Source organism: Abramis brama (assembly GCF_963993115.1).
Source record: "Abramis brama genome assembly, chromosome: 11".
Taxonomy (NCBI): domain Eukaryota; kingdom Metazoa; phylum Chordata; class Actinopteri; order Cypriniformes; family Leuciscidae; genus Abramis; species Abramis brama.
Genome location: NC_139973.1, coordinates 22,583,032 through 22,607,456, shown reverse-complemented (window position 1 = coordinate 22,607,456; position 24,425 = coordinate 22,583,032). Strand labels below are relative to the sequence as shown.

The 24,425-nt window shown below is 36.3% G+C and overlaps 1 protein-coding gene and 1 long non-coding RNA gene across 6 annotated transcripts in view; one reads left to right on the top strand and one right to left on the bottom strand.

The window, feature by feature from the left end:
• rptor (regulatory associated protein of MTOR, complex 1) overlaps positions 1 to 24,425 on the top strand; it is a 339,338-nt gene that overhangs the window by 126,293 nt on the left and 188,620 nt on the right. For all 5 annotated transcript variants that reach the window (XM_084128075.1, XM_084128073.1, XM_084128074.1 and 2 more), the window contains 2 exons: positions 6,358 to 6,533; positions 13,925 to 13,984. In XM_084128075.1, the coding sequence (XP_083984201.1) occupies positions 6,358 to 6,533; positions 13,925 to 13,984 (236 nt within the window). The remainder of the gene's footprint in view (positions 1 to 6,357; positions 6,534 to 13,924; positions 13,985 to 24,425) is intronic.
• LOC311091925 lies at positions 23,099 to 23,763 on the bottom strand. The gene is made up of 3 exons (XR_014608183.1): positions 23,651 to 23,763; positions 23,388 to 23,419; positions 23,099 to 23,231 (listed from the first exon to the last, which is right to left on the bottom strand). It is a non-coding gene; the product is annotated as an uncharacterized lncRNA (long non-coding RNA).

Below are 24,425 nucleotides of genomic sequence, written 5' to 3'. Positions count from 1 at the left end.
TGTATCGGCCCATGAGTATGAGATGTGTTGGCCCAAAAAGCACGTCGGCCCACCGGGAAAGTGCGCGGTATGCCCGATGGCCAGTCCAGCCCTGGTTGATATAAATCAAAGAAAGAGCCAGAAGCCAGAAGACCAAGAGCAAAACATTACCGACATAAATACAACAAAAACAAATGACTAATTTCGCAGATTCAACCACTGTCTTGCATAGCCTACCTGTTAATGCGACAGCTTTCGTGAACTGTCGTATACTGTGAGTGATGCTGCGGAGCGAGCGGGAAAACCTGGAGCGGATTAGCGGAATCAGCGGAATGCTTTGAGCGGAGCGGTGGGGATGGGGAAGAGGGGCACCTCAGTCGATGAGGGCATAGGGGCAGTGGCTCTAGCCACCGGGCCACCCCCCTGTGCACGGCCCTGGTAATATTGGTAGTAGGCTATAAACAAAGGTTTATTTTAGTTCAGAATAACATTTGAGGGCAGCAATTGTATTCATAATGTCAAAATAAAACCGACGTAATGTAAATTGAAAGCATTTTATCCTACTATTCCTGCCAAACGTCCATGGTTGCAGACAGTAGTGTTACAGTAAATCCATGGTGAATGTTGCTGATCTGTGGACACTGGATAGTTCATTCATTGCACAGTTTATTCCTGGTTTCCACGTCAGCGCTGTTTGATCCGTTAATAACGGAGAAATGTGAATATTTCTCACTAGATCTCGCAGCGATGTTATTACTTCAGTGGCGAATTCAAATGCTTTATTTACTGGATCTCGCAGTAACACTGTTGCTTGATCAGGCTCGCGCTGCACTGGTCCAAACTGATAAACGGTCCACACAAACACAATAACGAGTAGCTCAGTTTTCGTTTTCCGAAGCCGACGCGGAAGAGAAATCCCGTCTCTTCACCTGCACAAACTGCGCCCAGGCACGAAAGATAGCACCGTCCCTTTTCTTGTTAGGAAACCGGTGGACTCGATGTCCTGACAGGCTGGAGTTTTTGCAAGCTCCACAAACACAATAATTTACCATGACGATGATAAATTGAAATACAAAAACTACTGAAAACACACTGACTCACGACCGCTCTTACTGAATACCAACCTACTCTGCACTGAGCTGCGGCCGGCAGAGCACAGCACACATCTCCCTCATGTGACGTAAAATGACGCGATGTTGAAAAAAAGCGTTTTTTACAAGCAGTCAAAGAAACGCTCACTTTATCTACTAAATTGGTGTCCTTATGTCGTTTTAAAACATTTTAAATCCTGCATTATCTTTTCATATGATATTTTCATACACGGTTATATATTCATTTTGATTTTTTTTTTAACCTGCAATATGCCCTTTAAATTGACACTCCTTTCTTCATAGTTTTCTTAGTTTTTTCTAATCAGTTATGACATTAGGGTTTTATGTTACATTTATGTTAAATGAATGTTTATTGAATTTTTTTTATTTCATGTGTGTTACCAGAGATGGGCATAAATACATGGAAATGTATTTCAAATACAAATACAAAATACTGTGTGGAAAAATGTATTTAAATACAAATACAAAATACTGTGTGAAAAAATGTATTTAAATACAAATACAGTATTTTGTATTTTGAAAATGCACAAAATACATGTGAAATTGGCCATCCAGTGCAGGAATAGGTCACAGTGAATGAAGAAACTACATTTCTACTGACTTATCATTTCTAACCTCATCTCTGCCCTCTCTGTCTGTCTTTCTTTCTTTCTTTCTTTCTTTCTGGCAATTACAAATAAACATATGCAAAATAGCAGCCATTTATATACTTATTTCTGGTTACAATGTAGTCTATTACTTGTGGTGAACACTATTAAAAAATTCATACTGTATGTAAAACTGTGGGAACCTTTTCTGCTATCTAGCAAAGAATATGGATGGACGATATGACCAAAATCTCATTTTACTTCACAGTAACAATATCATGGTTTCACAATTCTCAATATCAGTTTTGATTCCACAGCATACACTGAATTTCAAACTCTTCTGAGTTTTTTTGTTGTTGTTGTTGTTGTTGCAGTAGTCCAATGCTTTTTAAGTAATTTTATGTTTATTTTATGTAAAGTTTATTAAAATTTATTAAAATTAGAAAGTGTATCTAAAATTTAAAATTAGAATTAATTTAGATTCATTTGACACTATTTACCCTTTTTTATTATATATATATTTTTTTTTACGTACAATAAAACTAAAAGCTTTTTTAAATGTTTGTGGTGTATCATTCATCAGTGTTTGTTTTTCCACTCAAACGTTCCAGTAATTAAAAAAAAAAGGAGTGAGTGGATTTTTATCACTGTAGGGTGGTTGTGTACACACACTGCCAACACACATTTATGTCCAAACACCATACAAAAGTGAATTTTGCATAATAGGTCCCCTTTAAAACTACATTTCATGATTCAAAAACAGTAGTATTATATTTCAACTGTGTTAAAAAATGGCGCTTCTTATGTTGTCATTCTCCTTGGCGCTGCCTTATCAGCTGTCAATCAAGCTGTCAATCAAAGTTAACCACGCCCTTATTTGTCATACATTTTATATCTAAATACGATCTAACGAGTTCGAAAAAAATTCACCCCCCTCACAGTTGTCAGGCACTCGGAACCTATCGAAAAATACAATAAAAGTCCATGGGACCAACCTGTAAAAACATGAATTTATGCTGTGAAAACGGACATTTTAACATGGGGTCTATGGACATTTGCTCCCTTTTGGGACCTCCCTCTAGCGGATTTTCGATGTATTGCAGTTTTTCGCACTTCCGGGTAGGCTTCATTTTTCAGATTAGAATGTTGCTGCTTGGTGTAAACCAAGCCCTGCGTATTTTTGAGAAAATGAAAGCTCAGACGGGCGAATCTAGAAATCTTCCCCTTATGTCGTCATAAGGGGAAAGGTCACCTCCCCTTTCTCTTCTTTGCCTGCAAAAAAAATGTTTATTTTATTTTTTTATTGCGCTGCTCCTCCAAGGAATAGGTTACTGTTGCCCACCAACGTCTACAATATGGAATATTGTATCCACCAAATCTTTGTTTGTTTCATTATTGTACAGCAAATGTCAATAGCTCTTGTTTTGATTTTTCATGTTTGTTGTAGGCTTATTTGGAAATTACCATAATTGTCCTATTTCATGCTTACTGTTAATTGACATCTGCTCCACATAAATTTCAAAATGTGGCAATTTCAACTGTTTTTGGAAAATGTCCCTTTGTGCCACCTGGTGGACATTTAGCAAAATACTTTGAAATGCGACTGGTTTATTTTTGCTGTGCTGGCTTTGCCGTGGCGGTAATAGGCATTCTGGCTCTGCATTCTTTCCTAGTCTTTCCTTTTCCATCTTATCAGATGGTAACCAGAGTCCTGTTCTGCCTTTTTGGCATGTTCAATTTTAATAATATTTTTGTGTCTGATGGGTCCAGATGCTGCACATTATTTATAGGCAGCTTCTTTGATTCTAATTGTTTCTCAGCCCACCACTGGCTTGCATTTGCGTGTCGAATTAACACATTTAATTAATATGTAAACATGGGCAGAGAAATGCAAAAACATGCTTCCACTACAGGGTGTGCAAGATGCGCTGCTTGTGAAATTATTGTTATTATTTTGCATTATCTGATAGACACAATTGTCAGTGCTGCTGGTGTTGCCAGTCATGGTATTAACAAGCAATTAGCAAGCAGCTCAAGTTACTACCAGAGGAATAATCGGACTGCTTTCATTTTATTTTTTAATATTAATTTGTTTTATTTTTGCATTATATTTATTATGAATAACCGCCCATTTTTGTCTACAGTATAATGCTATCTAATCATTGTCCTTAAACACGTAGGATATGACTTAAGATGATCAAACCGGTTATTTTTGAAAAATCATATATGGGCTGGAAATATTCCTTTATTTAAAACAACTTCAATTTGATCTAATTATTGATGATTGCTTTGTAAAGTAAGTGCATGATAAAAATGGCAACATTAATGTTTAATGCAATAAGTTTCCCCCAAACCTTTAATCCTCCCAAAATAGTCATCATTACTATTTTAAGCTTTATCTAATTCTGATGTTCTTTAATGTAATATGTTGTTTGTATTGTTCTCTTGCAGTTCTGTAAAAAAAATAAAATGATCAGACACTCTTTTGCGCATACAAACTCACACACACACTTTTGATTTGTGCTCTTCCCTTTAAATAAAAAAAATATGTGTCTGAATATTATGCTACCACATATCGAACGTGCAAATGTAATAAAGGCCTATAGGCTCATTTGAGATGCTCCTCGCCTGAAATTTAGGCGAGAGTAGGCGGCTGCAGTGAGGGGAGGAGTGAAAAAAGTGCTGCCAAGACGGACAGTTCTCTCTCCTCTTAGTGGATCAATAGGCTCGTTTGAGATGTGCATCGCCTCGCCTGAAATTTAGGCCAGAGTAGAGGTGGTTGCAGTGAGGGGAGGAGTGAAAAAAGTGCTGCCAAGATGGACAGTTCTCTCTTCTCGTAGTGGCTCAGACACCAACCAGATCAAAGGCGGATATCACAGGATTCACACTCATGCACTGTAATAAATAAACTGCTAATAAACTGGATGTAATTTAGGTTCTGTTGCTTTTATAATAAATATGATGAAAAAGACTTATTTATTGAATTTCATCCAAAAGATGAATTTTTCCTGACGGAAAAAATATATGTGATGACAATCACATATATATATAAATATGACAATCACATATCCCATAGAGATATAGCACTGTCTGGAAGTTTGGGAATATTCACAAATAATTTATACATATTAAAACATATTACAGTTTCAAAATCAAACATTTTAAAAGAGAACAATACCTCATGATTAATTAAATCAATAAGCATTAAGCTGTGTCGTCAGCGAGTCGTTTCCCATTGTGCTATTGACCAGCACAGTCGGGTGAGTACAACTGTGCCTGACTGCAGAATCCGACGCGGCTGCCTCGCTGTAGCGAGTGTTTTTTGGCACACGTCAGCATGACTTCAGTGCAAGGCGGCCCACGCTCGGACACATTTCTAACTGGCATGCCTTTCAACGGTGATCAGTGGTGATCGGTTCTGCGCAGATTTTTCTCATCTCAAATGAGCCCAATATCCCCACGCAAAAGATCACAATACTATGCTCTATCGACGCCTACTCTGAATGGATAAATCTCAATTTATCCAGTCTTCAGGGGGAGAAAATCTGTTCTTGCTTTGTAATGCTATGACCATCTCACGTGTTTGGAGGGTCACAGGATCAATCAGCTTGTTTTGAGTCTATTATAATAGATAATATAACATGCAGCTTATTTCTGGCTTGTTTTTTTTGTTTTGTTTTTTCACTATTTGTTGGTTCAGATAGTGTAACCATTATTTGGTAAATCTACATTGGTTGGTGTAGAAATGGAAGGGGAAAGAGATGGAAAACTGAAAAAAAAAAAAAAAGACCTCTACTCATGACTTAGTCATGACATCTCAGTGCTGAACAACACATACATGAGAACACACACAGTATATGAAATGTATATATATAAAACTGTATGTGACCAAGGCTTTTTACATATTCATGCAAATACTGTACTGTGTCTACCCTGCTTACTCATTTACCATTCACTACACAATGAATGTCATGTTGTTGACTATATAAGGAAAGGTTAAGCTACAATTTTTATATTATTTGGTCACAGCTCCATACAGTATTGCACCTTTTGTGTGATGTTATGTACACATTGCATTCCAGAAGATAAAAAACAAAAATATACACTTCTAAATATCTTAACCATCTTGTTACACACATTATTATTATTATTATTATTATTATTATTATTTATTATTATTATTATTATTTTTGTATTATTATTTAGTTATATATATACACACATATACAGACTATATAATTATTATTATTATTTTTATTTTTTTGCTGGCCATCTGAGCACAGCCCTATCTTAGCATTGTGCATTTAGCATTATGAAGTGACTTCTAGCAGCTTCCTGTACATGATATGACCAAAATCTTTACCACAATATGAGTAATTTTCAACCACACATTTTCACTTGGAAAAAAATAAAGCAATAAACAATTTAACAAATATATATTTTTCTAACTTGTCCAAAAAGTGTTATGTTCTGTCAGGGAAAAGAGTCTAAAAAACAAAAAACAAAGCCAATGATCACAAGCTGGTGTTTGTGTCACTCAAGTCTGTTGAACACATTCAGACATCAGAGTCATCAGTAAGGGAAAACAACATTGAATGTTGACATCGACACAACATACTTCCATATTCCTGGGGGACCTGATTTAATTCTGCTCACTTGTTCTCATTATCTTTTACTAGGTGGCAGCAATAAACCCAAATCACCCGCTGGCTCAGATGCCCCTGCCTCCTTCCATGAAGAACTGCATTCAGTTGGCTGCCTGTGAGGCCAGTGAGCTCCTGCCCATGAACCCTGACCTCCCTGCTGACCTCTTCACCTCCTGCCTCACTACACCAATCAAAATCGCCTTACGTTGGTGAGATACACTGATTACACACACATGCAGTTGCATTCACTCATATACCTACTGTACATGTAAAACCTGAATGGTGAGCTACTCAAGCCAAGGATTTTGTTCAGAATAACCCTATTGCTCTGTTTTTTTAACTCACTTTTCTTTTGACCTTTGCTCTTTGCTCTACAAAGTAACCGTATTAGCTAATGGAGGTTAAATATTCAGTGTAGTCCCTCATTATATATACAGTGAGGAAAATAAGTATTTGAACACCCTGCTATTTTGCAAGTTCTCCCACTTAGAAATCATGGAGGGGTCTGAAATTGTCATCGTAGGTGCATGTCCACTGTGAGAGACATAATCTAAAAAAAAAAATCCAGAAATCACAATGTATGATTTTTTAACTATTTATTTGTATGATACAGCTGCAAATAAGTATTTGAACACCTGAGAAAATCAATGTTAATATTTGGTACAGTAGCCTTTGTTTGCAATTACAGAGGTCAAACGTTTCCTGTAGTTTTTCACCAGGTTTGCACACACTGCAGGAGGGATTTTGGCCCACTCCTCCACACAGATCTTCTCTAGATCAGTCAGGTTTCTGGGCTGTCGCTGAGAAACACGGAGTTTGAGCTCCCTCCAAAGATTCTCTATTGGGTTTAGGTCTGGAGACTGGCTAGGCCACGCCAGAACCTTGATATGCTTCTTACAGAGCCACTCCTTGGTTATCCTGGCTGTGTGCTTCGGGTCATTGTCATGTTGGAAGACCCAGCCTCGACCCATCTTCAATGCTCTAACTGAGGGAAGGAGGTTGTTCCCCAAAATCTTGCAATACATGGCCCCGGTCATCCTCTCCTTAATACAGTGCAGTCGCCCTGTCCCATGTGCAGAAAAACACCCCCAAAGCATGATGCTACCACCCCCATGCTTCACAGTAGGGATGGTGTTCTTGGGATGGTACTCATCATTCTTCTTCCTCCAAACACGTTTAGTGGAATTATGACCAAAAAGTTCTATTTTGGTCTCATCTGACCACATGACTTTCTCCCATGACTCCTCTGGATCATCCAAATGGTCATTGGCACTTTTGGCACAACTTAAGACAGGCCTTGACATGTGCTGGTTTAAGCAGGGGAACCTTCCGTGCCATGCATGATTTCAAACCATGACGTCTTAGTGTATTACCAACAGTAACCTTGGAAACGGTGGTCCCAGCTCTTTTCAGGTCATTGACCAGCTCCTCCCGTGTAGTTCTGGGCTGATTTCTCACCTTTCTTAGGATCATTGAGCCCCCACGAGGTGAGATCTTGCATGGAGTCCCAGTCCAAGGGAGATTGACAGTCATGTTTAGCTTCTTCCATTTTCTAATGATTGCTCCAACAGTGGACCTTTTTTCACCAAGCTGCTTGGCAATTTCCCCGTAGCCCGTTCCAGCCTTGTGGAGGTGTACAATTTTGTCTCTAGTGTCTTTGGACAGCTCTTTGGTCTTGGCCATGTTAGTAGTTGGATTCTTACTGATTGTATGGGGTGGACAGGTGTCTTTATGCAGCTAACGACCTCAAACAGGTGCATCTAATTTAAGATAATAAATGGAGTGGAGGTGGACATTTTAAAGGCAGACTAACAGGTCTTTGAGGGTCAGAATTCTAGCTGATAGACAGGTGTTCAAATACTTATTTGCAGCTGTATCATACAAATAAATAGTTAAAAAATCATATATTGTGATTTCTGGATTTTTTTTTTAGATTATGTCTCTCACAGTGGACATGCACCTACGATGACAATTTCAGACCCCTCCATGATTTCCAAGTGGGAGAACTTGCAAAATAGCAGGGTGTTCAAATACTTATTTTCCTCACTGTATATCAATAAGGCATCATGTGCAGTTATCCACTCATTATTGCAAATTAAACCCCGTGGAGGGATCTTTTATCATACTGAAGCTGATTTTGAGGTAATGACCGGCTGCTTACCCTATAAATAAGTAAATTGAAATATTAAGTTATTTCATTATGTTAGAACAAAGAGACAATAGAGTTTTACAAAGATATTTGACCTCAGAAAACCATAATTGACCAATAGGAATACGTATTCCAGAGAGGAGTGTTACAAATATATACAGTAGAAGAGAGTTTCATGAGCAGTAGTGATGCGGTTATATCGGTAGACACGGTTGATAATCCGCGGGTCGGGCGGGCCAAATAATAAAAAATAACATTCCAATAAATAACAGTTTGCAATCAATGAATACCCAGTCAATTGCTAATTATCTGCTTTTGATCTACTTTTTATGACAGTCTTTACAATTATGGTGTTTATGTTGTCATATAACACTTTATAATATGTATACAGTAATAAAGTACTTACAAATCATTCGCAAACTATTTGTTTATAGTTAATATATTGTAGTCTCTACATTGTTAATACCCATATTTTTATGAATATAAGACTGTGTTTTTTATCTGAAATACATCTGAAAAAAATGGGGTTGTCTTATATTTTGGGTCTAGACTTTTACCATAGACTGTAAAACAAATATGGATGTAGCGTACGTGACGTCACCCGTAGGTTTCTGAAGAGCATTTTTGAAGCCCAAAGTGGGCAGAGCCGGCCATCATCATCTTGGTCACGCGTCACTCCTGGATAAATGAAAATGGGCAAAAAGGCGGTATTAGCTGGTGAGACGTGATTGTTAACAGACAGCAGACAAACGGCTAGTAGTGACAGCAGCGGCAATCCACCTGTCACTCAAGTGACCACGCCCTTAGTTATGCAGAACTTTAAGGCTTAATATAATTTAAACAGATGAGTTATAAAAAAATTCCCTCCTCACAGTTGTCATGAAGGGCAAAATTAGATAGACTAATATGGTAAATTGGATTGACTCTCTTTTGCAGCCTGTCTCTAGCGGCCAGTCGATGAATTGCAGTTTAAGTCACTTTCGTGTTGGCTTCTAAAGAGAGACAGGAATGTTGCCGCTTGACTTTTACATGTCAATAATATACCGGCAACAATAGGGAGCACCAAATAACTGTATAATGAGTGTGCCTCCCAGGACTGATGCGACAAGCCCCTGTAAACTACCGGAAGTTTTCATTGCCAGGGGACTGCATGATGGCAAGTGACCGTCCAGAACAGAGCGGTGCAAAAATATGTATATCCCTTGATCAGATAGGTAATGCCAACGTATTCTCATCCTAGGGCGTCATATACTGACGCTTTTGACATTTCGTCTACATCCAACGCACATGGCACCCTTTAGCGTCAATATGACACGCACAGAGCTTTGTTCGGTTATGGTTAGGTTTAGGTCTGGGGTAGGGTTAGGGTTAGACCGCTAGGAGGCGCCTTCTGGCCCATATCTATCTGCATCTCATATTGACGCTAAAGGGTGCCATGTGCGTTGGATGTAGACGAAATGTCAAAAGCGTCAGTATATAAAAATATTTTTTTGTGTGTGTTTATTGACATGAAAAAAAAGGTGAGAAATCACTTATCAAATGAGAACTACAGGTTATTTTTATGGTATACCCTGAAATGTTTATTGTTAAATGTGATTGTTGGTACATTTGTTGGTACAATAAAATATGAAAAATATGCAATATGAAAATTATTTTTAAATAAAATAATTTTCTTTACAAAAGACAATATTTGGTCTTTAAAATGTCTTTTTCCAAAAGGTACATCTTGAAAAGTAATGGAAAAAATGTCATTAATTAAGTGCTTTAAACCAACTGGTTGTTTCTCAACTAGTGGTTTGCAACCCAAAAGTGGGTCGCAAGACCATTCTTAGTGGGACGTGGAGTGTGCGATCAAAGAAACGACATAAAAAAAAAACAACAACAACAACGTAAATTTTAAATGATGTGAGACTTGTTTGAGAAAGCTGTTGACTCTTTTCTGACGCAGTTAGAGTGCCTGAGAAAAACGTGTTGTCCCGATTATCTGCAGTCAGATGTCTTTCTTTCTTTCTTTCTTTCTTTCTTTCTTTCTTTCTTTCTTTCTTTCTTTCTTTCTTTCTTTCTTTCTGCACCACCTTAAATTAATCTCCTGGGGCCAGTTGTTCATAAGTAATCTGTTATGAGTTTGGCTATCGGATTGGATCAAATCTCAAAAATGGGTTGTTCAAAAGAAGAAAAAAAAAAGATTCTGAAATCAGATTAGATCACAAAATCCAATCTTGGTTTTGATCTGGATCAAATCATCAGTTTGCGTTGTTCAAAATAGCAATACAAGTGTTTCTCACAGTTTTTGTGTTAAATCAGTGGTGAGTGGACCTGTGGCCTTCTAGGGGGGTTCGGGGGCATGCTCCCCCGGAAGAAAATTTTGTGCATTTTAATGTTAAATTCATCAATCTGGTGCACTTTGAGAGTTCAAAATTAAAAGCTCCAACCCATATTCAGTGTGCAAATTAAACAAAGAAAAATTCAAACCTCTTTTAGTTGTGTCTGTCTACATTACACTACTACATAATAATAGTTATAATATTAATTCCATAACAGTAATAGCCATATATTGTAAAACAAATGCACTGAAAAATAAAGGACGGTCATTAAAGCGGTAATGTTTGCACTTAGGTTTTATTACGCATTTAGGAGAGTATTGCAAGAAGCTGCTTACATTAACCTTACTTTCGAAAAATAAATAAATACAATCATGATTTTTCATGAAAAATTATGTTAGAATTGTAGGCCTAAAATACCTTGGTATCAGCTTGTTTTCATCAATGGTATGGTATTAATTAATTAATAGTATTAATTTGGTTTGTCATGATTAATTTGTGTTCATAATCAGTAAAAAAAATAAAATAATCTTCTAACAAGATTAAACAATTAAATTATTATTGTATTATTAATTATTTTTATATCTTGAAACTACCCAAGCAGCGTTTCGTGCTCAGATGTGACGGCAGAATGAATACATTACCAAAATGTGATTGCAGAATATATTTAAATTATCCATTAAATTGTCATTTTCTCTTTACTGTCTTGCGAGTTTAACAATAATGCCTGACCAGTAAATATAAACATTTTGGCATTAGGGATTGGAATTAGTTAATGCCTAAAAATGTAAAACCTTATAAATAGAATTTAGTTTAATTAATTTTAAAATTCGTCGCCGGAGTGAATGGGAACATGATTTATTTAAAATATTTGAAAAAATATAAGTGTTTCTTAAGTCAATACTTTTTAATGGCTTGTCAACTTTCCATTCCTCCGCTGCGTGATTCTAGTCAGCTGGATTGCTTGAGCACTGGTCTACTGGAAAAATAATAGAGTCGTTGCAAATGTAACAATACATAGCTTAAGCTACATGTCGCAATAAACTGAAAGATTTTAGAATGTTAGGCATTCTAAACTTTTGAATAAGAAATATCAAGTCGTCAAAATACAACTCGTCAGAACTCCGTGAATCACAACAAGCGTATCGGTGAGAACACTCATTTAAACAGCATACACACACCCGAACTTGACTGCACATCATATTTTTGACATTTTTTATACTGCTTTCAATCGTAATGCAATAGAAATTAACACAAAAAAACCTGCCTAGTGCCTACCTACAACACTGACGGTATTCTGTGCGTATTCTTTTACGTGCACCATAGACGCGCATGCACACACAATATGACATCACACTCTGTGCATGTTTTACAACATAATTAAACATATACACAGTCCTAACACTTTTTAAATAGCCCACTTAAAGTGTTTATTACAAATAAATTACTAAATGCTTAAAATGAATAAAAGTAAATGAACAAAAATTTGCGTTATACATTTAAACTCGTGAACGCCCCCCATTTACACCTGAACGCCCCCCTTTCAAAAATCTTGCTTCCAACGCCCCCCCCCACCCCGGTGTTCTCTGAACGCCCCCGTTGAGAACCACTATATTAAGCCTTTCGGTAGCCTACAGTAAAGACAAAAAAAAAGAGATTTTGGCGCCATAAAATAATCCCCAAACAGCTATAAATATCAAACAAAAATATTATATTTAATTTAAAGTGTTTTTTATTATAATTTATTTTTATCACAGTTTGTAAACAACATTGGGACAATCATAAGAGTTGAACCAGTCAAAAGTTATTTGTTATAGTTTCTCGGGTGAACGCAACTCTAAACTTTTCTGAGGGAACGCAAAAACAGTGAAATATATATATATATATATATATATATATATATATATAATTTTTTTTTACCATCTCATATTTTTCCATCACCATGTGTCTTTAGGGGCTCCGTAGAGCACTAGAAATCCAAATTTGGTAATCTGAAAAAGTGTATATCAGGATCAGGGTGATCCAATCTAATTTTGATTTGAAAAACTGGCACAAAAGTAAGATGGATTACCTGATCCTGAATAGCAAAACATAGGATTTCCAAATCCAGATCATTCTGATCATTCTGGGCCTGGTTAACTCTACATTATGGGGACAAAATGTCCCCACAAAAATGGCAATATACAAAATCCTTGTCATTGTGCGGACATTTGTTGGTCCCCATGAGGAAAACAGCTTATAAATCATATAAATTATGTTTTTTTTTTGTTTTTTTTAAATGTAAAAATGTAGACATTTTTATGTGATGGGTAGGTTTAGGGGTAGGGTTAGGGTTAGGGGATAGAATAAACGTTTGTACCGTATAAAAATCTTTGTCTATGGAGAGTCCCCATAAAACATGAAATCACAACGTGTTGGTGTGTGTGTAAAATAAAGCTCCTATTAAAGGTGCTTTTCCACTGCATTATATGGCTCACTTTGGCGCTTTTCCACTGCATGAGACAGCTCGGTACGGCTCACTTAAATAGTACCAAAATGTGACGTGTAAATACTGCAGATCACTGATTGGTCAGAGAGAATCGTCACTAAAACATCATTGGATTTGCAACACAAGACACCAAACCCGAACAAACAAACTTCTTCCTCTTGCAGTGAAAAACATCCACATGCTGAGAATCAAGAGCACCATTCCATCGATATGCTCCATTGCTTCTGTGTTGTGCGTTTATGTCGCATTTACGTCACGGCAGTAGAAGCGACACAACTATAACAATCAGACTGTAATCCCACCAACTTTGAAGCAGTACTAAACTGCAATGGAAAAGCAAACCTAGCCGAGCCGTGCCGTGCCGTACCGTACCATACCATGCAGTGGAAAAGCACCATAACTTACAGGGTTAGTTCATTTGATTACTATTACTATAATTGTGTTTTATGTATGTCTGTGTGTGGAAATGTATGAAAGATTCGAGGCTGGGTATAGAGAGAGGTCAGTGCTAAGATGTCAAGCCTGGTTTGAGTAATTATGAATCAGTTCATAAAAAGCAGTAGGTGAAATTGAATGAGGCAGAAGTTAAAAAGGAGTGTCTGTGTATTTCCTCTCTCACAGAGTTTCCTTTTTTCCTCTAAGGTTCTGTATGCAGAAGAGTGCAAAGCTGGTGCCAGGAGTGACCTTGGACTTGATTGAGAAGTAGGTTTAAAAAAATAATAATAATAATCATTTGGCTGCCTGTCTCTTCTAGATTTTTTCGTCTCTCTTTTCAGTTTTCTATTTGTGATTCTGTTCTCCATTCTTTTACTCTCTGGAAATAGCAGAGAAACCTGAAAAAGCCATGTAAATGAATAAGAAATTTCTATAGTGATTATGCCTTTTTTATTTTATTTTTTACTTCTGCTTGAATAAATCAAAATAATCACTAGTAAATTATCTTTGTGAGTGCAATCACAATCCTTTTAAATAATTTTTATCCAGTAATCATGCATAGCTGAAAAAAGCCATGGAAATCTTAGGTCAAAAGTTGTGAAAACCCTGTATTTATTATGGTTTTAATTATAATTTTTTTATTTTATTCAGCATTTATGTTATGAATTCCATGCAGTTCTATCATGCGCCCGTGGTTGCATTGAAACAACTCAATTTATGCTTGTTTTAATCCTAATTTGTTTGGTTTCATCGACTTGTTAGTTCTTCTCATGAATTCTATGATTCTCTAGCTGCAAACGCTTTACAGTGATCTTCAAATAAACAAACTAATTAGCTCTGTTGAAACTATGTTATTTAGATGTATTTATAAAAGACTAAAGAAAACTAAATTGTTCTAAACAGAACTTTTTCAGTGATCTGAAGTTAACATTTGCAACCTTTAAGTTCATGTTTGAACTTTTTCCTGTATAAGAGCCCAGGGACCCCTGAGGCATGATGGGATTGGATGGAGGAAGAGAGGCAGATCTTTGAGCATTCTGCAGATGAAAAGCTCTTGATGAGATCATGACAGCTTTAACCTCTCTGCTTCCTCTTTCTCCATTTCATCTGTAAACTGAAATAAGCTTACAATCTCTGTCAGAGATCGGCAACTTTTCCCACCACAACCAGAGTTAAGACAATGAAAAACATGTTTACGTATGAATTAAAAAAATAAACATTTATGTCAAGCGCATGTTTGATAACAAATCTGACACATATGCATGTTGTCATCCTAGGACAGACTTCCTCTCACACAGCACAAGTTTTTTTTTTTTTTTGGATCCACACTTTCTTTCCATAGGGTCTAATGCTAATTATTTCCCAAGATTTCATTGTAACAGCACTCTTCACGGTCTGGTGTTCTGTTTCCTGTGTGGTTTATAATGGCAGCCTTATATTAGCCTGTTATTTATCTGTATGCAAAGTGTATTCAAAACCTAAAAAGGTTTTACACAATGGTATATGTGTCCTTGTTAAAAATGCTCATGTAATTATTATGTAATCCCATTTTTCTTTTAGTATCTTAACTACTTGGTGATATCTTAGTCAGCTTCCCTCAGCTTTCCGTTTTTACATTTAGCACATGAAAGGACTTTGTTGTGAATAATAGAAACAGATAATGAAACTCATCACAGTGATGCCATCACAGTGGTGCAGCTTTGAGGTCTCAAATGCACTTTGCTCTTTTTTTTTTTTTTTTTTTTGCTTTTTTAATGGATATAGTTGGCTATGCTTAGTTTTTAAGGACAGAGCCTGAGGCTGTCCTTGTGCTTAGGATAACTTGAAATTATTGAGTTGGAGTAGTAAACTCTATCATATTTGTTTTATTTTTGTGACCTGCACAGATTAAATTTCCAGGTTGAACAAACATTACTACTTCCCTTGCTTGGCTTCCTGTTCACACCCCTTTTCTGACACTCAAAAGCATCCCACATTCACATGCAAAACTTAATTCTGATTGATTACTGTTGTGTGACATCACAGGAGGAGAGAGATTAATGGCCCACACAGTTATCTGAGGACAGATTTAATTCAATTCACATTTAATTGTATAGTGCTTTTCACAATGCAAATCGTTTCAAAGACAAAGCACTTCTGTAAAGGAGTGCCAATCCATTTTCTGCCGTTCCATTGTCTGACTTTTGTGTCCTAATGGAAAGTGAAGTGAATGAACATCAACAACTTCAGAGCATTCTCTTGTAATCATTGAGCTGCAAGTGGCTGGGCGACGATAGGTAAAGCACTTTCAGTTGACAAATGCCCACATGCATCTAATACTGACTCTTTTCACCATAATTAAAAAATAGTTACTGTTTTGATGTTTTCTGGAGCTATTTAAAGCGATGGGTCACCCAAATATGAAAATTCTGTCATCATTTTATCACCCTCATGTTGTTCCAAACCCAAAAGACTTCTGTTCTCTAATACAAATAAAGATATTTTTAATATACTCTCAATATTTTTGTCCATCCATTGAAATTCCATGTGAGCAAAAACTTAATGTATCAAAAAGTGCACAAAGACATTGTGAAAGTAATATGAATATGAATCAAGTTGTAATCCAGGTCTTCTGAAGAGACATGATCGCTTTGTATGATGAACAGATTACATTCAGGCCTTTATTCATACATAGACATTGATCAACACACATATAGAGGTAAACAGGATGGTTACATGCCAAGCAAGTATGAACCAATGTGGTTTCTCCCAATAAGTTTTGTTGTTATCAAAACAAGTAAATTACTGAATCAGTGTTTCCTGAAACCAAAGTTCCAACGAACATTACTTTGGGCTTTGTTTTTAGAAACCCTTCCATATCTACTGCGTTCATTAAAGCTTCCTGCATCTGGGTCCTTAAAACTTCCTTCCATCAGTTTTGTAACCTGTGGCAGTCTATGGATACTAATACAATATTCATATAAAGCCATGCAATAGTTTTGTAATCAACAGACTGAAATATTTCATTCATAAAATAGGCTATATTGCTATAGCTCTCAAATAACATTTGCATTTCTGCATAATGCAATTTGGGTCTTTGCAATTAGTTATGAGACTAATATTGAGTACAATTATTGACTTCAAACTTGGCACAATATGCTTGATCTCAAAAACAAACTGTTATTTAGTTTTAAGTATAAAAAGTGTGATTATTTTTACTGTAATGTGCTATGGGAACTGCTAAGCAATTACCAAGCTGTCTTGCTCTGAGAGATGTGTGCAAAGTTGGGACAGAAATGAATGTCTCAGAGGTCGGCATTGTGGAAGTGAAACCCAGTATGTGTGCTGTTTTGAGTGGTACATGTATCATAATGGTGAAAAGAACCATGTCAAAGCAAGAAAGTTATAGCCTACCTAGATACTAAATTATACCTTCAGCTAGCGAGAAGTTAAATTGTGCTTCATAAAACATACAGCTCCTGGAGACCAAGTACATTACTCATGATTGGAAACAAATAAAGAAAGTAAGTTTGCTGAATGGATAGAGTACAATTTGGCTGTGGGGCTGCCATTAACAGAAGTGTGTGTGCAGTCATAGATGGCATCTGGGAGCAGCAGTGTGTTAGTCAGTGGCACGTTAGAAGCGATGACATTTGCTTGAGGCTTCTGCCCAGCATGAGCTGCCTGATTCACCCACTCATCACGAGGACAGAGCCCACTGCTGCCAGTCACACACACAATGTTGATGCCTGTGACTCTCACTATCAGGTGTCACTTTTTCTGGAATTTGTAATAGACTTTGGTTCCACCCACATAAATATACTTTGTATACATTTCTGTCTCGTGCACATATTTGCGAGTGATCACATAAGCAGGATTACATATACAGTAAATTGTCCTAAACCTACCTTTCTAAGCCTGCTTTCTGCCATCAGCATCATGCTGACATGTCAACATCTTGTCCTCATTATTACATTCAGATCTCGTTCCTTTTACTCTGTTTTTACAAGACAAAGACAAATGAGAGTGATATCTTCAGTCATTTATTCACTCCATGTCTTTCAGCTGTTTCTAACAATGATCACGGACTCTTCTCTCTCAAAGGCATTCTAAATGATACCAGTAATTTTTCAACTTAAATAGTCTTACACCTAAATAAATTGTTGAAATGATTAGAAATTATGTTGATGTACACTTATTCATTTAATCGAGAAAGAGAGGGTGCACAAAAATGTTTATATAAATGTAAAATATATGACCTTTGCTGGCAAAATGATTCATAATGAGCACATTTTCAAAAATTAGTTATTGTTTATTTAAAAAACCTTCAAAATGATGTATGATTTGTTGGAATCAGACAAAAAAATAAATAATGGGCTATACCTGTTTGAAGTCAACAAAGTCAATTTTGGTAATAACCAAATAAGTCAAAACCAAATATCTATAGGAAAAATATACAGTATATTCAACTTTTTTCCCATGATACCACAATTGTTTAATTAACATTAATGAAAAAAAAACAGCCTATATATTAAGACCTAACTGAACCTAAGACCTTCCGTGTATATGTCTATATCGAGATTGTACGCTGTCTGAGGCGTCTTTGTGTGCACACCTCGGATCTGTCAGTCAGCATGATTAAGCTCACGCTTATATTTACATCAGCATGAGTTTGAAAATCACATTTCATTGGTTCAGACTCATGCCATCGAGAATTGGCAATGAATATTCACAAAGTTGGAATGTTGCGCTTTACAATTATACCAAACTTGTGCTGAATGGAAGTGCCAGTCGCCGAGAAGCTAGCTGAGAAAAATAGCAATTTTCATGGACAAGGGAAAGGTACTCCTCAGAAAAAGTTCAAGTAAAGATACCTATATATACAATATAAATGCTATTTTCAGCATTGGGATCGTTAGACGAGGGCTTAATGAAATGAGGGCATTTTTGTGAAAACCTCAAATTCAACCAAAATTAAAAAATTTCACTTGTTTTGCCTGAAGCTCTTAATTAGCCTGTGCGCATTCCGATTCATTTTGCCAGCACGGGTCACATATATAGTATTGGGGCACCTGACCATTACACCAACAGGGACTATAATGACAATTGCATTCTAAATACATAGACATTAATATGGATTTAGTCCCCCATAACAGCTTCCACTATTCTGGGAAGGCTTTCCACAAGATTTTTGAGTGTTTCTGTGGGTTTTTCAATTCATCCAGTAGAGCATAAAATCTATATATTTATATATAACAATGTATAATCTGTTTTTGATAGATAGATAGATAGATAGATAGATAGATAGATAGATAGATAGATAGATAGATAGATATTCAGTCATCACACTCAACCAAAACGAAGACCGAGAGCATAAGCTATAGAGGTGTTGCAATCTGGTGTCGCTCTTTAATTCGACTAACTGCTCCTCCGTTTCAGCTGCAAGGTATTTTTCTGGGCAGCTGAAGGAATCTCTGACCCAAGCAAATTAACTGATATCCTTACTGAAATAACAGCTGAATTGTTGTTTCAGTCCTTCAACATGTTGAGCAACTGTGTTAATCAAAGAAGAAATATTTATCCCTTTTTACCCCTCTTGCAAACATTTTAATTAATCAGCCGATCGCGCCAAAGATCCAATTTGGCAACGAATGCACTGACTTTGTCTGAAAGAAGCAAGATGTTGGCATCTCTCCCTTGCATCGATGTGTTCAACAAATCCAACCTGTCGAAAATGTCTACAAGGTTTGACAACTCCTATTTCACACTGACAACATCAGTGTGAAATAGGAGCTGCTCATGTTTGGCTCCCATTTCCTGACAAAGCACTGCCTGCTTTAAAACTTAGTTTAAAACTGACTCCAGAGACTAAGGCATTTTCTTTGATATGATAAATTGGCGATGATTCATACACTTGGCTAAAGGGGCTAAATGCTCGACATGAGTGACCAGACCACTAACCCTCCCACACTGTAAAACTTTTCACTGTAAATTTACAGTAAAATACTGGCAGCTGGGTTGCCAGCCACATACTGTATTTTTACAGAACTAGTACTGTAAACAGCATTTACAGTATTGTACTGTAAAACGTTGTACTGTAAATTTACAGTAAAATACTGGCAGCTGGGTTGCCAGCCACATACTGTATTTTTACAGCACTAGTACAGTAAACAGCATTTACAGTACTCCACTGTAATTACCAAATACAGTATATATACCACATACTTTTACAATATTAAACTTGTCTACAGCAATAAATTGTATAGTAGTCACACTAGGAAAAAGAAAACAACATTTTCTGGGTTTTAAAACATTTATTTTGGTAAAAGCAAAGATCAGAAAATTGCCTTCTGTGAACATGTTGGCTGAATGTTTTTTAAACATAAAATGCAATTTTAACACTTAACAACAAACAGGTAACACTTAGCACTTAATTAAAGGGATAGTTCACCCAAAAATTTAAATAAGCTCATGATTTACTCACCCTCAAGTCATCCTAGGTCTATACGACATTCTTCTTTCAGAAGAATACAATCGGAGTTATATTAAAAAATGTCCTGGCTCGTCCAAGCTTTATAATGGCAGTGAATTGCTGTTTCTGTTTTGAAGTCCATACAAGTGCAAACGAAATCCCATCCAAAGTCTTCAAGTTTTCGCAGAAGTGAGGAAACCTGTAGGCTTACGGTGTTCTTTTTTTGCACAACTTGGCCAGTTTTCTTTGAAGTTACTTGTCCTTTCTTTGTTTTTGATCCACGTTCAGGATTGATGTCAGGAAATCGTCTAAAAGGCAGAAAAGAAAGGAAAAAAAAAAACAATGAAATATTATGGACTGAGTTTATATATTTTGACATAGAGAGACAGCACAAAAGATGTGTAAATAAAAACCAGATATCGGTTTTAACGACTAATCTGTTTGGATAAAACTGAACATGAAAAAAAAAATGCAATGTTGGATGTTGTGATCAATAACTGATATTTTTTCTGCCCTGGTTAAAATACATCAACTCAATGTGTCTGTTTACATGTGCACTGTCAACTAACTAAACTTTTGGAAGTGGGGTTGCCAGATTTAAAGTTTTATTCTACAACTTTTAATATCATCCCCTCATCAGGTCCCATCAGAGTATCAGTGGAAAGGCAGCCATAGACTCTGTATAGAGCACACATTGCCAGAATGCAGCCCAAACCTTTGTGTTAATTTAACTTTAATTGCAAGCCTTGCAATGTTTATTGCATACATGACTACATGATAATGTTAAACATGACATTTACCAGACTAAAATGCATGTTTGCACCCAAAAATGAAAATTCTGTCATTATTGCTCACCCTTAAGACTTTCGTTCATCTTCGGAACACAAATTAAGATATTTTTGATGAAATCTGGGAGGTTTCTGTCCCTCCATTGACATCAATGTCATTGCAACTGTCAAAGCCCAGAAAGGTGGTAAAAACATTGGCAAATAGAACATATAACTACAGTGGTTCAACCTTAATATTATGAAGTGACGAGAATACTTTTTGTGCGCAAAATAACCCCAAAATAACGACATTGTTGAATAATCTCTTCTTTTACATGTCATTCTCCTACACTGATTTGTGAGGATGAGTGGGCCGGAGTGTATTAAAGGATAACTCTCGCCAAAATGCAACCTAGGGTCTTTTTGTTAATCTACCCGAGGCAAACTTTCGTTTAAAAGCATAATTAGGATGGAAACGCCACTTTTAAGTTTGACCGTATTTTCGTTTTCGGTCAAATTGCCTTTTGAATGGGAGTGCTTGGGGCACGACTCTGATAGCATTAAAAATCGCTATTTTTGAAAACACTAAGAAGGCTCGACACAACATGAAACTGTGCTCAAAGTATCACCAGGGGCTCTACACATGAACTCGAGCATTGAGAACATTGTTTGTGTACACAGAGTTTACCAAAAATAAAGATTTCGAACAACTCACGGAAGCTGTGTCCGCCTGCATTTTGACAGTCAAAAATAGTCGATCTAATAACTTTATTCTAGAGCAGCTGTAAAGCCAAAACAATCTATGTTACTGTAATTTCCTATTATCACTGTAAAGCTGCTTTGAAACAATCTATATTGTTAAAAGCGATATATAAATGAAGGTGACTTGACACTGTTTACACTACGTCAACAGCGTAGGAGAATGATGTGAAAGAGTAGAGATTGTTGAATAATGTCGTTATTGTTTTATTTTTTTGTGCACAAAAGGTATTCTCATCGCTTCATAATATTAAGGTTGCACCACTGTAGTTACATGGATTATTTAAACAATGTTTTTACTACCTTTCTGGGCCTTGAAAGTTGCAAAGACGTTTCTGTCTATGGCTGGTTCAGAAACCTCTCAGATTTCATCAAAAATATCTTCATTTGTGTTCTGAAGATGAACGAAGGTCTTACAGGTTTGGAACAACATGAGGGTGAGTAATTAATGACAGAATTTTCACTAATCCTTCAACTGAAAACAACTTGCACTGACATATCTTAAATATGTGACTGCCACTGTTTTGTCTCAAGATGCACACCAGTAATGTTTTTTTTTTTTTTTTTTTTTTACATTTTTATAAAAGCTGCTTAAATACCCTAATTTTATTAAGGCCTAGACCTGTCTTAAGCTAAGCCCTGTATGGAAACCAGGGCCATATTGTTCATACCAGTAGTCAGCTTAATAAATACTGTCAAGACAAGTCACAATTCAGTCTAATATTTATATGAATGGCAAATATGCTAATGACTAACCTCTGAACAAACTCAAGGTGCTGCCTCTTCCTGTACTGCAAGCTGAAGTTATAGGAGGAGGCAAACAGCGCTGCCAGGCCAGTGATGAAGTTAGGCTGTGATCCTTTCCACACACACCTTGACCTTCCAAACGTAATGTCCAGCACTGGTTGCTTAGAGATTGACCTGTAATTGAAAAAAAAATAAAATAAAATGAATTAATAAATAATATTAATAATTAAAATAACTATTGTGGGTTCCACTGTGGTTCGATGTAGTTGTCTATCTATTCCTATAAATTAAAATTTTCACCTAAAAATTTAAATTGATTAGAACACTAAAACGCACTGCCATATTATTTTGCTTGTTTTAAGCATAAACTTACTAAATTTTGACTTATTCTTTCAGAAAACAAGACAATTTTTACTTGTCAATTAAATGCTTCTTCATGTAAGAATTTTAGATATCTGGACTGGAAACAAGAAAAAAACATATTTTGCAGTGGAGTGAGTAAATGATGGCTTTTCATTTTAGGTTTAAACTACCCCTTTAATGTTTACATACCAGGAAATAAGGCGTGGACTCTCTGGCAAATGTAGATTGCTGGACATCAGCATTGCAAATTCCTGAAACAATTTTTAAAAAGGACAGCACAACCATGATCAACAGAACCAAAACATAAAACATATTACAGATTAATGAGATTTGTTGAATATCATCTACTTATCTGCTTGAAGGATAACACCGTCTAACTTCTCTTTGAATTGTTAGTTGTAGGACCATGGCATGGCAATCAGGAATACTACATTTGAAAACAGCATTAGGAACATGGATTTTCTTGTGCTAGCAAAATTCTGACAACGATTCAAAAGCACGATCACAGAACTGACACAGCACTTGATAGCATTTTTTTTTTTTACCATAGACTATAACTGTAACACTACTTAAAAGCACTTACATTAGCACTGGACCGTCATCAGATTACAAAGCCTGAAACGTAAAATATATATCAAAAGCAGGTCATGCAAATAACATGGTATATGTTGCCTATTATGTGAAATATCGAAGTTAACGTTAACGTTACTTGGTAAACAGGTGGAACAGAGTGAATTGTTTGCGCGGCCGCGGTAGAAAACCGCGTTCGCAAAATCAAAACAAATAAGCATTTGTGAAAACAATGTAGAAATGCGAACGCAAAAAAATATATATATATTGGCTTACCGTATCACTCAGTTGAACAATTTTCCATCTTCTCAAACTCTAAATCCCACTAATCGTCACAGCAGGCGCAGGTTATTCAGATGACAAATTCTTCCATCCGTCTTCATGTAACGTTAACGTTAATGTCGCCCATTTTCGTCTGCGTCACAGGCAACTAATGTTTGAAACACGAACCGAAGCTCACAAAAGCTTAAAAATTGCTCACAGATTCGCAGACACTGCTTATCTTGAATGATTATTCTGTTCAGTTGAATCCCGCTGACAAATCAAGTTTGCCTGTAGTAGCTACTGTCGGCTCGTCACATTTGAACTGAATTGAGCGCAAAAAAAATCAATCCCACAATGCAGTGCTTTTACAGTATGATACTGTATTACAAATTTATCGGGTTGAAAACAGAAATGTGCTGTATATTTACAGCTGTTCTGTAAAATATACAGCCTAATACTGTATTATGGAAATACAGTACAATTCTGTAGGAAATTCGCTGTAAATTTACAGTAAAGTTTTACAGTGCAGTCATCCAAAACTTCAAACAATGCCTCTCCAGTTGTGTGCACTAGAAGAGACAGACAGAAAAGAATGTTCTCCTCAATACAATTTTTGATACAGTGAGGAAAATAAGTATTTGAACACCCTGCTATTTTGCAAGTTCTCCCACTTAGAAATCATGGAGGGGTCTGAAATTGTCATCGTAGGTGCATGTCCACTGTGAGAGACATAATCTAAAAAAAATATCCAGAAATCACAATGTATGATTTTTTAACTATTTATTTG